The sequence below is a fragment of the Lagopus muta genome, chromosome Z (genome assembly GCF_023343835.1).
Source record: "Lagopus muta isolate bLagMut1 chromosome Z, bLagMut1 primary, whole genome shotgun sequence".
Classification (NCBI taxonomy): Eukaryota; Metazoa; Chordata; class Aves; order Galliformes; family Phasianidae; genus Lagopus; species Lagopus muta.
In genome coordinates this window covers 69,992,727-70,007,329 of record NC_064472.1, presented here as the reverse complement: position 1 = coordinate 70,007,329, position 14,603 = coordinate 69,992,727, and the positions used below count along the sequence as shown (strand labels likewise).

Here is a 14,603-nt window from a genome sequence, read left to right as displayed (position 1 = left end):
ACAAAAATAATAACTGTTATTTAAAAGAATGATCCACTTGTGCTTAACCAAAACCATACAAGTAATCTTCTCTTCAGATTTACCCTAGCTACAGTTCCCCAGTAGAATTTCAATTTATATCTCTTAGATAATCAGAGTGCATTTTCAGGGGAGAATTTGACCCTGAGGGAGGCAGGAGGGCTGGAGAGACTTGCTAATAGCCATGTGGTAAAAATAGTCTTTTCATAAGCCCTGCATGAAACATGGAGAATGCCTTGAAATATGCCCTAGCTATCAGAAATAGCCGAACCAGGGATGAAAAGCACTCTTCTGCTCAAATGTAAAGGGGAAAAATCTCTAAAATATTCTATAACAGTCCTCATGAGTCATGCTCAATGTGCTAATGAGTTCATCCCAAACCACCATTAAAATGGCATCTTCCTCATCAGTACAGAGGCACACCAGTTCCTTGGGCATTCAGGTTTTTCATAAACCCCTTCTCTCTTTAAACATAGAATCTTCTAACATCAAGCTTATTTCAAGCTCCATACTTCCCAGTCCTCAGAGTCCAGATATTTGCTCTCCAAAAGTAAAGTGAACAAGCCTCAAAATCTCTGGGAAGCCTTGCTTTCTGCAGGAGTTAGTAGAAGAGCATTTTATTTCCTTTGTTCTTGTGTCTGTGTGGCATACCTAGTTTTCCTAACCTTTCAACAAGTAGCCTGACTCTTTAACTCCCTTCTGTCATGAGGGGAGAACACTGCTTGTCTTCGGGGAATGATTTTATGAACTAATCACAGAATCACAGAATTGTAGCTGGAAGGGACCTCCAGAGATCATCTAGTCCAACCCCTCTGAAAAGTAGGCTCCCTACAGCAGGCTGCACAGGTAGGTGTCCAGATGGGTCTTGAATGTCTCCAGAGAAGGAGAGTTCACAGTCTCCCTGAGCAGCCTGTTCCAGTGCTCTGTCACCCTTACTGCGAAGAACTCATGCGCATTTGTGCAGAACTTCCTATGCTTTAATTTATGTCTGTTTGCACTTGTCCTATTGCCATGCGCCACTGAAAAGTCTAGCCTTGTCCCTTTGCTTCCCATACCTTAGCCTTCCTCTGAGCCTTCTTTTCTCAAGGCTTTACAGACCCACGTTGCTCAGCCTTTCCTCATAAAACAGGTGTCCCAGGCCCTTTATTGTCCTTCTGGCCCTCTGCTGGACTCTTTCCAGGAGATCCTGTCATTTTTGTACTGGGGAGCCCAGAACTGGACACAGTACTCCAAGAAGAGCCTCACCAGGACAGAGTAGAAGGGAAGGATCACCTCCTTGACCTGCTGGCCATGCTCTGAAAATTGGTAGTGGTCAGATAATGTAATAGCGCTATCATTGTTAAAAAACTAAAATGCTTGTATAAATTTAGGAAAAACTTCTAAATCCACTGCCAGTCTGAAGCAAATACTATAGGGGAGCAGTATGCTTGGAATGCAAAATAAATAAATAGGTACTATTAAAAAAAAAAAAAAAAAAAACAGTCTCAAAGTTTGATAAGGCCTGGTTTTGAAGTTAATTTTGTATGATAATTACCTAGTTAAAATGTAATCAATAACTTTTTTTTTTTTTTTTTTTTTTTTTTTTTTTTTTTTTTTTTTTTTGATAGAGAGTAGGTGTTTGGTATAAGCCACTCTTTCTTTTAGAAAAAGTTCAGGAAAATATACCAAAGACTTGAGGATGAAAGAAAAGGAGATCATGAAAAGTAGAGAGGTATTGATAAAACATTTATGTTTTCCTCCTCTCCGAGTAGAATTTTACTCTACTGCATTTTTTCCTCAGAATATATTTATTTTTTTCTGTAGCATTACAGCTAAGATCTCTTTGACAATGAGCCACAGGAGAAGAGTCCTCCACAAGGAAGGAAGGTGCAGAAGCTACGTGTGACAGCAAGCCAGTTATAGTAGTGCCGAAACACAGCAAGCAGGACAGGTCTGGAGATGGGAAACAGTGTAAGCCAAGAGTGCAGCTTTCCAGGCAAGTCCGCAGTGATGACAGAATTCTAAAGTCAAGTCCATGTTTCAGTGTCAGGATTCAAATCAAGAGGGTACCTGGTCAGGTATGGGCAGAGGGGCAACACTGCTTTGTAAGAAAACAGGCATGAAACCCCAGCCTAAAAGCAGCTTAACAGAGAAAGGTGGAGAGCTTGTGCTAGGGCTTCTTACACATCTCTGCCTCACATCACTTTAAAGGAGGATAGCTGCTAAGTCCAGGCAGCATCGCTTTCAGGAGGGAGAGATAAACCTAGGTCCTGATAGCCTCTGTCAAGATTCTTAGTGTCTCCTTTATTACTCATCAAACACATGCTTACACAAAAAGGAGAAGAGGTTATTCCAAGAAAGAAGTGGCATACCATAGGGAGACTCAGTGGACATCAGGCTTCTGGCTGCTATTGGTGCCTTTGAGAATCTCCCACAAGATGACTGCTTTAAGAAGTTTAGTTATCAAGGAATTGTACAAGTTGAAAGAGGACTGAGGGAAGTATAAGTGAGAAGACACAGCTCAAGTCCTATCTGTGTGCTAACAGAGCAGAGTGAAAAATATATAACTGTAGAATCATACTGACACTCTATGCATCCACTTAGCTTGCCTCTACTGGATGTAGTAATGACAGTACTCTAGTGTGTGCTCTCTGGAGTAGACAGACAGTAGAAAAAGCTAAATAGCCACTTGCCTAAGGCAATAAAAAAGTAAGACCATGGAAAATACAAATTATAATAATGACTTGGTATCCCTAAAGTTTTTATTGGAGTTTCCCTTCAGGTTCCTCACTCTGGACCTAGCATATCATTGGAAAAAGCAAAGATGTGTGCTGGGCATTTCAAAGTGTAGGCTGAGTCCTACATCAGATGATAGTTGCCTGCAAAGGCATACCTTATGTTATCCCAACAGGTAAGGCACACTGGATATTTAGCTTTCAAATTCAGTTCAATTTTCTTTTGTTTCTTCTGCCAGCTCTTGAGCCACTGTGCCTTGTGTCAAAGCTGCAGTGCAAATATCAGATTGATCTCTGTTTGGGTGCTAAATGTGGCAGGAATAGAGTTGCTGGTTCTCCTGTGTTTTCTGTTAAAGAAAACACATCTGCCTTTAGCAAAGAAAGTAATGTACTCAAAGAAGCAGAGGATCTTGAATGGCATTGAAATCTTTTCAGGTTCAGCAGAGGTTGAAAATTCTCAGCATCTCCCAAAAGACAACTAGTTAGCAGCAAAACAGCCTGTAAAATCGAATTATGGCAAACTGGACATCAATCAAGTTTATTCTACTCGATGCACAGATTTTAAAAGTTCACTGAGACGATGCTTCCATTAGCAAATAGACTGGAATATTAAGCAAATAATGTTTCCTATGTCTTTCCAGAAGTGTGATATTTATTTTAATTACAGTATGAGAGAAGTCTTGTAGTCCTGGTGTACAAATCAGACTGTTAACTGTTCTCCATGTTCTGAGCTGAAATTACGGCAACATAGAAAGAGGTTGAACATTACAAAAGCTTTCTTACAAGGAAGACTAGTGAATTATTTGGACTAGGCCACCAGTGAAGGGGTAAAGATCATACTGAAGATTATTAAAAAGAAGTCAAGCAAAAATCTGTCTAGTTTGATGTATGCAAAAATAATCATGACTTCAGGGAATAATTTGGGATTCCCATTTCATTTTTCGTCTGATCCAAAGATATTATCCAAAAACCAAATTATCCTTCATTGGCATACAATGAAAAGATCCCTGTGTCATTGACATCTTAGTATCAATGAGGAATTCCTGATCTCATGAGTTCCTGGAAACACTGAGGCTACTGTGGCTTGTAAGGGTGTCTTTTTGAAATGTCAATAAATATGCAACACTAAATGGATGAAAACATGGTCACAAAATCATTCAAGAATTCTGTAAACAGAAACGAGTCATGCAGTGAGAAAGGAGGAAGAGTGAAAAACTTAATGTAGATTAAGTTATTAGATATTAAGTTATTGGATAATGTAGGCAAAATGTAGATTTCATTCAAATGTCACTGCAACCTGTGGAGTGATCAGTGTACCTAAGGAACATGGTTTCTGTAAGAACAGAAATGTCCTTCCACTGCTGTCACTCTCTGACACCAAGATCCTCCCCAGCAGATCTTAACTAAGTTACCTTGTTCTCTAGGACTACAAACATTTCTGCCTGTGTGGAAGTACTGAATGATGAGAGGCATTTGAGAACATCAGAGATGTTCTACTCAGTTTCTTCCCAAACAGAATTATTCTGTGCTGAAGTAGGACCAGTTCTTCTACCTCTCAGGAAGTCATCCTATCAAACTGAAGTAGGATTAGATTCTCACATTCTCAGGCTTTTGGAATGCCTTTTGAACAACTCTGATGTTGACATCCCGCATTACAGTAGCAGAAACCCATTGATTAATTCAAGCAAATCTCTAGATGCAAAAATCTCTTTTAAGTTATGTACTTAGGCTAAGAATTTCTGCAGGTTAACTTGGATCTCTTAGAGAAGTTCCTGTTTGATTCTATGAGAACTGCACACTCTTTTTTTCTTATCCAGTCCCAAAGTTTTCAATGAACAGAATTTCCTGCTAGAGAATCACTATTGCTTGCTAGATTTCTCACTGTGAGTATTCTGATTGTGAAATTCCAGATGTCATCCTTCCTTCTACTTTCTTATTAGGACAAGGATAGATTTCTTTACACGATGAAAATCCTAAAAGTTTGCATACCTTCCATGGCAGCTTGTGTGCTGATCAATTCTCTGAACAGACAGAAGTGTATATTCTTAAAGAGAATTATTTCACGTTTGCAATATATCCCAGATAACAGTTTTAACACAATTGAGAGTGAATGTTCTTGATACTTCATGCTTTGTGTTCTGATTATTTTTTTTAACATTTTTGAGATGAATTAAATATTTAATCTTATGTACTGCTGCAGATTAAACACTGCTGCAGCCACAGAACAAACCTTTCTGTGATTCTCTACGCACTGCAATGGGCCTAAGGAATGTATTTATAAAAATGTAAATTTGTTAAGCAACTTGAGAGTCCAGAGAAGACTACCTGTCACCCTACTGATTAATGTTATTTGTGTTTTTGAGATTTGTGTGAATTTGTAAAGTATGTAACATTCTAGATTGTAGTCAGGAGAAGCAGTTTTCTAGCTACAGTTTTCAATGCCCCTAATTTCCTTATCACAAAACTGTCATGCTTTCACACTTCCTTCCAGCTCTATTCCTTTGTGTAAACTGTGTAACTGTTTGTTCATTCTGCAGCATTTGAGTTAAACTGTCATCAAAGATTAATTATCTAACATTAAGCTTTCAGATCTTTTGGAACAAATACGTTATTACCCCTTTTTTTTATTTTCTGATTAGCATACTTTTAGCCCAAGGCCTTTTTCTTTTGAGTTCTCTCCAACTTCCAGTACCAGGGGGAGTGAGGGAAATCTAAAGATACATATGGTGATGTGATGGTGTGCTTTATGCAAGGCTCTGGAGCTTGCTTCCTGCACCCCAGCATTTAACCACAATGCAATTTGGTCTCAACATTCTCCATACTCACTACTTCTGAAGCTTCCAACCTACTACAAAAATTATGACAATTTTCAGTCTTTTAATCAAATTACCAAGAACTCTAGAGAAAATGAGATGTTGTCTCTTGATCTTACCTACCGAAGCTTCACTATGATTGAAGTCTTACTGAACCATATCATGAACACGGTTCTTACTTGAATGCAAGTGATTTTTGCAGCCAGAATAGATGAGAAAAGGCAGAGGGTGAGAGGAAAAAACACTGACCCAGTTAGAACATTTGCAGCTGAACAAGGAAAATTTCAGTTGTATCTAGATCATGATTCTGATCTGATTGCCCGGTTAATCCCATAACTAGCAGAAAGTCTGCTGGGAGAACTGAACACGTACTTTGTGTCAGCATGGAATTCCAGCACTGGAACTATACTCTCTGTATATGGGCTGCATTAAGTAGAATGGCAGAGCACTTTATGCAGGCTGAACGTGCAAACAGTGGATGTGTAATAACTTGCTATAAACACATCTGTACGTTGCTTGAGTCTCTGTCCATTGCATCACTCTCCTGAAGGGAAGAGGTAGGGAGCCACCCCTACTGTCTCACCAGACTCCCAGTTGGGAAGATAAACAGCTTTTGTGCTGCGCTGCTCGCGGGCAGGTGACACTGCAGGTGCTCCTTTTGTGGAACCTTTGGCATGAAGTGGAAGCTATGCTTAAACCTACCTGCGCGCAAGGGGGAATCGTCCTCTCGTTGTTCTGCCGTTCCACCACTAGAGGGAAATCTCAGAGTGCTCTGGTCACGGTTGTTTACCTTTTAGCAAGAATGACTGTAGAAGCTTCTGCTTTGTGCAAGGAGGTGGTGGTCCCAGTGTTATGTCCCAGTGGAAAAAAAAACAGCAATCGGACTCCATTTACAATGTTTGGTATTTGAGCTAAGATTATAAAAAGAGAATACCACGGATAATTTTATGGCCCTTCAGATGCTGGGAACCCCAAGCCCTGAAGCAGCAGACAGACGTCCAACCCACACACAGTATGTCATGCAGAACTTGTACGCTGCAGAGATTGTCCCCTTTCAGTCATTCACCCAGTGCATGTTTTTATTGCAAGGAAACAATCCCATCTATAAATTACACTGTTGGAAAAGGAACTACTTGCCTGACGGCCACTCTGGGTGTGCAGCACAGAACAGCTCATGACTCCTTGGTGTGCAATGATCTTTTGGTCAGGATCTCTGCAGTTTCTGCTTGGAATTCTTTTTTTCTCTTTAGGGTCATAATATCCCTGCGTGTGAATGCATGCATATAATATAAAAGATTATATAAACCACTTCCCTTTAGGAAGCATAAATGCTGATGGAGCTTTTTTTCACACACCTTATCCATTCACTTTTATGTAATAAGTGCCCAGTTTTTCACGTTTTCTCCTTGAACTGTCCCTCTTGATTCATCCCTGAATAAATATTTTGTAGTCCATCCAAATGTTTATAAAGTTTTTTGTTTGCTTGTTAGTTTTTGTCATTTTCTAAATCTGTCTTTTCCTGTGTATGTATAAAATGCTCTGATAAAATCTGGATAATAACATACACTGCATAGTAGTATGTAATATTTAAAAAAAAAAAAAAAAAAGAAGAAAATGCATTTGTGACAAAAGAGATCATTGGCATTCCATTATTTTTAATTTACATATGAGGCTTAGTAATGATTGTTTGAGAGTGTTTTATGTTGCAAATAATTGTCATTCTATAAAATTGGATCAAATTAGACACAGAATAGTTTAAGCATCTCTATTTTAACACCAGATTGTTACCAAGACAGGAACTACCTATAAAACTTGAATTCCAGAATAAATAGTATCTTCAAAGATGGGCTGTGGAAGTTTCATGGTAGGATTTTTATTTTTTTCAGTATATTGCTTGAAATTATTTTTCTAAAATATTTCAAAGTATATATTTAAGAAGTTTTATTCATCAATACTTTAACCACTGTTATTTTCTACAAATGCAGTATATGTATAAGTTAAAGAAGTATTCTCCTTCATTTCTACAATATTAGAAATTGTAAGTAAGTTAAAGAGTGAAATGGAAACCATGTTTCTTAAATGACCGTCTGAGCATAACCAACAAAAATAAATATGTAAAAATAAGTTTTAGATAAACTTCATTTAAAGCAGTAGAAATTACTTTTATTTCAGTTACTTCTCCTTTGAAGAGAGGGATCCAAGGAGTTCTATTATTGAGCACAGTGAGCCAATCAAGTGGCAGTAGATGGAATAATCTATATTTTAGTCAGACTGTGTCTGAAATATAACTGATAGTATAATGCAGTACTGAGAAATTAATATGCAGGTAATTTGCTAAGTGAAATAGAAGCAAATGGAAAGATTATTAAGCTTCAGATGACCATCTCACTTCATTGAAATCTCTTTCTGATTTCCTTTGTATACAGAGTTGTATAAAGACATGACTAATATATTGCTCAGGTAGGTTATTAAATCAGATATTCACCACTGATTTCCATCCATCTTTAATTCAGATTCCTGGACCAGCTTGTTGTACATGGCCACCTTCCAGGACTGCTGAACTCTGTGGCAGACAAGTAGCTATAAAGGTAAGGTATTATTCTAGCAGGCCTTGAATCGTGATACTAATGTTGTCTGAATATTTGACAGCCCTATTAAATAAAATCAGATCAGTCTATTAATCTGTTGGCTGCTGTAGGATCTAGCAATCTGTAATCCTTAGCTTTCCTGCCAGCAAATTCCTCATTAAGCACAAAATATCCTGAAACAAATCACTAAGAAAACCTCTCCTAGTGTTAATATATGTAGAGCTCTTCTGAGCAGTTAATTCTAGCCAAAAATGGCATTTTTATTTCTCCTTTTTTTCTACAATATAGCCAAGTTGAAACAGTCTGTAAATGCTTCCATATATTTAAACCTATGACTTGTGTGAAATGCTCACAGCAAAGTACAGGGAGCTAAGTATTTTTTAATTGACCTAAAACCACTTTCAAGATGAACAGGGCATATATTGCATCAGAGTAACTTTAAATTCAATGGATTGTGAAGTCAAGCATGTTGACTGAGATTCTTGAAGTCGTTTGGGTTAAGAGCCAAAATTCCAGACAAGTTACTCAGAAGAGCCAAATCACTACTGACATCCTGTGTTAACAGTGACTTCAGAAAATAGGAGGAGTCCTAGAAGCATCTTTTCAGTATGGCTGGGTGTAGCATATCATAGACTGAAGTTGTCCTGCGCTTCCAGGATTGAGTAATTGGAGTTATGGGATCTAAAATACTTCAGATTGGAAGGAACATAGGGAGATCACATAGTTAACTTCTAGCTGGCCCTGTCTTGTCATGAAGTTTGTACACCTCTCCTCACCCAGGCCCAACTTGTCTCTGTGATTATTTCCACATTATTAATTCATCATCTGTCTGATACCATCTAAAGGTCAGATGCTATCCAAACTCAAGCAGGCACTGCAATAAAATCCTCCCATTGCTCTTACTGCTCTTGAGCTGAACAGGAGCAGAAATGACACCAGTCTGAAGGTGGGGCTTCCCCTAAGAGAGTACTGGTTTTTCAGAGAGGTCTGGCAGAGGTGTGGCAGAGTGTTTCCAACCGGCACAAAAAAGAAGTAGAATAGGGTAGGAGAGTGAAGGGGGAGGCAGAACATCTGCAGCAGCTGAAGTTGTCAGAATCAGCTTGCCTAGCAACCCCCCTTCTTAGACAGGGGCATCTAATTCAGCAGCAACAGCAGTGTCAGAAGCATCCTCATCACTTGATGAGCTGGATGCACACTAGTGAGCATGAGAGCTACCAAAACACTTGCCTTCAGGCTACGAAGCCTCCTCAGTTTATTGGTAGGTAAGCTACGTGGATCCTTTTACCATCACATATTTGTGTGGTCTGAAAGGAACTGTAGATGGCTTATTGCAGGGAGATGGCTATTAATTTCAGGTAATTGTTGAATCCTCTTTTAGTAGCATAAAAAACAAGAATAATGGCAGGCTGCATTGTAAAAATCAATTATATAAATCTTACTCCTGAAATAATGGGATAAGTAATTGCATAAACCAGTAGATGATTATTCTCCAATAATATGTACAGAAAAAAATAGGTTATATGAATAGAACTTAATATGCTTTACTAACTGTGGATTAAGACCAAAATGTATTATCACAATATATTCTTTTCATCTATGGCCTACAGTGTATATTCCGTTACTTGATTAGTATAAATACATTTGCAGTGTATAACTTATGTATATATAGGTATATTACATATTTTGTAACCATTCAAATTCACTCTGTATGCTATTATAATGCTGTATTATGCATGTAATAGGCATATGTTACCTTTTCTGTAATTGCCTATTATAACATTTGTGAAATTATATGTATTATATATATAATTTGTTATTAAAACTTTAATGAAAAATAGTCATTGAAATAATTTAGGTGTAAAAGATTGAAAAAAAGATAGTTTGGAGCAGGAGTATGTCATTTTAAACACAAAGAAAAAATGTCTTTAAATAATACATCTCTGCATATGCTCCTAGAACTGCCTATTTTTTGCAGAGGAAAGCTTCTGGAAGAGAAGTTTTAGTTAATTCACCTAATTGTCTTACGACTAATTACTGGGTAGATCAAAATAATATACTGATCCCTAGGAAATATCATTTTTGCCTCCAGAACTTGAAGAGACAAAATAAAATTGCCAGGTATTGTTTCTATTGTTGCTTCAGATAGAAAGACAAACTGCAGATTGAAAGTATCCTTCCCATTTCTATGCAGTGTTTTAAAAGGTCTGTTTCTGGCAGGTGATATTAGTGGAAGGATGGCATGATTTAGACAACAAAGACTATGACTGTTGGCCCCTGGAAAAACCAGATGAATATAACATGATGGACTGTGGAGGTGAGTTCTAAAGCTGCTGAAGGAATATCACTTCAGGGAATGGCTGAAGACCTAAAATTGAAGTGCTCAGACTGATACCTAACTCATAACAAATGCTTCACATGGTGGCAGGCATCAGAGTCGGTGATGACGTTCTTTCTTGAGAAAAAGGTGAAAGAAAACAGTCAAAAGATACTTCTGAGCAATTATTTGCTCAGTATTTATTGATTCTAAAAGAAAAAGTAATCGCAACAGCTGAGCCCCTTCTCCTAAAATAAGAATTGAAAACATTTCTCATTAGAAAACCAAATGCAACATAACCCAAACAAATCAGGTAGTCAGCTCAGTACTGTTGCAAATTCTATTCCTGGAATTCTGTGGCATCATTTAAAAAGTGAATTACTTAAACCCTCTAGCCAGGAAATAAAAATAGCATTTCTACATTTCATGCTTTTCTCTCCTTGCTCAAAGTTGTGTTCCACTTAAAATCTGAGATCTTTAACCACTTATTCCAGTTTGAAGACTGTGTTTACATGATGATACGGCAACAACAAGTTTCTTTTTTTTAAATCTTCTGAATTGATTGAGATGGGAAAACAAAGTGGAACACTTTTGTTTATGTTAGAAAAGATTGGACTGGAGACGATTCTTTCTTTCTTGGTAGGCTTTTTTAGAGAAAAACAAGTGCACCTGTGAAACTGTAATACTGGTAAAAATTCTCCAGGAAATAAACTGCTGGGTGATGCTCTGAACTCCATGCTACACAAAATGTAGTAAAAAAAAAATGTAATAAAACATTTTTTGAAGAGTTTGGATTGAACAAAGAAATTGAAAGACTGTCTAGGTAATTGTCAAGTAAGTTGTCAAGCTGTAAGAATTTACTATTGCTTTAACATTGAAACTACTATTTACCGGAGAAAAAAAAAAAAAAAAAAGACTGGCTTGAAAAATGTTCTTACTGATAAATCAGTGTGAACTTAGGACAAAGGAAACCAATATGAGTAGGCAGCTTCGTTTATATAAACCCTTCGCAAACGGTTTTAGAACAAACTCCAGTCTTTATTCTGCCTTTCTCTATGATTCTTCCTTCTCATCTTTGGTGCACTGCAAAGTAATAGGCATCTACTGTATTTCTGTGAATTTAACTTGTAATGCAAGATCTTCAAATCATTTGTATGTGGAAGTATCTATCACTGAAATAAGAGTTTTTATGAATTTTTTGCTGACCTTCTACCTTCGTTCTCTCTCACTTTTCCTGAAGCTTAGCTTTCTTTCCTTTTAATGCAAATCACATTAGCATTTTATGTAAATCTTTGTTTTGTAGTTTCTCTCATAAGGCTGCTCCTAAATGAGTGTTTACTTTTTAAGGGAGAGGTGATATCTTTAGGTTAGTTTACAATTTGCTACTTCTGAAAGGGATTTGTGTTTAAGGGGAAAAATAGTGATTTATTTCACTAACAGTGCAAGTGTATAATACAGTTATAAAAACAGCTCTGGAGTAATACCTGAGTCTATAACTGAACAGCAACTGAACAGCAGGTTCACCCATCCTCTGGGAAAAGGATTTTAAATTTCCTCACAAATTGAGTTCTATGTGTCTGCATAATGTTAGTAATTTGACGTGTCAGAAATTAAAACCTTCATCTAACAGCAGGGGAAAAGATTGGTGAAAAGAATGGAAAGATTTTGATAGTAGTGTTTGAGAATAATCTCACTTCATTTCTAGGTTTAAAGTTGGTAATCAGGTCTCCTGAGAATGAGGGAAATGAGTGGGATAAATTATTTGGGTAAATTATAAGGGTATAGAAATTGAAAAAGACAAATGTCTGGGTAGCAGTACTCCCACTGTCCTCTGCTCTAGCTGTCAAATGGTTTTATAAGAAGATAATACTTTTTAAAGTGTTTAACTAGCACATATAATTTATATCTTGTGAGGCTAACTATTCTGACTGTATTTCATGGCTGTTAGAGTTGTCTGTTCTTCCAGGAGGTAGGCCTCAGTGAAAGCAGCCAAGAATTGCAAACAGTGTCTATTACCTGATGTAAGAGGAAATCAAGTGTAGCACTCCATTATACTGGGAATAAATTTACTATAGGTAAGATGATCAGATTTTCTGTCCTGTTTCTCCAGTTGCTTAGAGAAGGTGAATGTCAGAATTGTTATCTAAATGTGCATTTGCATTTACCTATGCAGCCACTAAGATGGATGAATATCTGGGGCTTGTAAAAAGCAATAGGAAGAATAATTGAAAATCATACTTCTGTTTCACTACACTATGTTCCCTACTACAGAAGAAACTTCACATTTTTGTACAACTGTCAAGTAGAAAAGGATGAAAATTTTATTGTTTCTAGGTCTGGAGATGGCGTGGGTTCAGAAGCCTCCAGAAACTGCAATAAGTGGGGAATTCTTCAATGTGACCTATGCAGTCTTTGCTTCAGATGGCTTTTATCAATACGCAGTACAAAATGGAGTCCTTTCTCACAGGTATTACCTCCTATCATATGTTTTCACAAGTATATGGTGATTCTGTACGTACACACATAACACATAACACAGAACACGTGAGCTTTTGCTTCTTACTAATTTCTTGCATCTCTTTAGTTCTCTTGTAGAAGCATTTGCACTGTCATTAGCCCCTCTGGAATAGCTTGGCTATCACATCATGACACACTCACCTGCATGTTAGTGACAATGCTTGTCATCCTGCATATATATTACAGTCTCAGTACAACTCTGAGTGTTACTTCTGATCTCTACACAAGGAATTTACAACTGAAATTCTAGTGTGACTCTCAAACTCACTGTAGTTTGTATCAGTTTTAATAATAAAAGCATTCAAAGCGCACAACATAAATGACATAGGGATTGAATCTTCAGAACCCACTGAAGAGCTTATTTTGATTGCTGTAGCATTGAAATCTGTCCAGAAGTTTATATCATAGAATGACTTGGGTTGGAAAGGACCACAGTGATCATCTAGTTTCAACTCCACTGCTGTGTGCAGGGCTGCCAAGCACTAGACCAGTCTGCCCAGAGCCACATCCAGCCTGGAATATCACCTCATAGCCTTATACATCACCTCACAAACTATGGACAATGTAGGCTACGTACAGCTTTTGTATAACTTTGTGTCAATAAAAGACTAATATGTTGTGAACTGATACATTCTGAGCTGTACACAGCATGTTCCAACCACATAAAAAAAGTTTGTGACAGAGATGGCAGCCACAGTTTCCCACTCTCTGTGCTTTATTTGACTACTAGAAGAGATGCTTATGGAAAAACCTCACATACTTTCTTTGTCAGTGTGAGTTTTTGCTTTACAGAGTTCAGACTGTAAGAGTTTTTGTGGTAAGTGGTTTTATTTACAATTGAAATGTTACTTATAATCCATTTGCAATGGCAAAAAAAAAAAAAAAAAAAAAAAAAAAAGGTTGATGTATTTTGATGATCTGTATAATGGTTTTTCATCAAATTATCTGAGATTTCTGGCTAGTGATATTTCCAAGAACTTGACCAAAACACATTTCACTTTGTGGAATTAATCTGTTTTTCTGGTCTTTCCAAAGTGACCCACTCCCTTATATAAGTAAGAAGTTTATAAAATTTTGCTTTTTGAATATTTACACATATCTTGCACAAAGAGACAGGCTGTAAATATTAAAAAGAGAAGCATTTATGCTGTGATTTTACAGAGGCATCAACTTGTACCTCAGTATCTAAGGCCTATCTCAGTTGTCTCTCATAATGCCTGACTCAAGTATGACTGTAGATGGCAAGTCATTGTATGTGCTTCAGAAGGGTTGGGTAAGGTTCTGATGAACTACAGAAAGCAGTACTGAATGCATGGTAAGTTCTAAAAAGCATTTACAAAGACCTAAAAGCATTAAGGAGTAATTATCTTAAGGTTTTGGGGTTTTTTCTTTCTTTTAACTTTTACCTTGAGCTTTATATTTTTTATATTTTAATATTTTAATATTTTATTTATTTAGGTGTCTTAGTGATTGACAGATTTGCTTATTTCAGATATCGGGTATGTCTATACCTTTGTAAATCTGGTCCTTAATATGACCTATGTCAACCTTATTTCCTGTTTTTGCATTTATTTCTTACAATACAATCTTCTTTTTTAAATCTGCTAGGTTCTGGCTACTTGATCTTGCTGCTCTGAAA

At 37.1% G+C, this 14,603-nt stretch overlaps 1 protein-coding gene across 1 annotated transcript in view; it reads left to right on the top strand.

Annotated features, from left to right (window-relative positions):
• LOC125687414 (atrial natriuretic peptide receptor 1-like) overlaps positions 1–14,603 on the top strand; it is a 67,423-nt gene that overhangs the window by 24,388 nt on the left and 28,432 nt on the right. Inside the window, exons 2-4 of the mRNA XM_048932540.1 lie at positions 8,059–8,133; positions 10,351–10,447; positions 12,782–12,914. Coding sequence (XP_048788497.1) covers positions 8,059–8,133; positions 10,351–10,447; positions 12,782–12,914 — 305 coding nt within the window. The remainder of the gene's footprint in view (positions 1–8,058; positions 8,134–10,350; positions 10,448–12,781; positions 12,915–14,603) is intronic.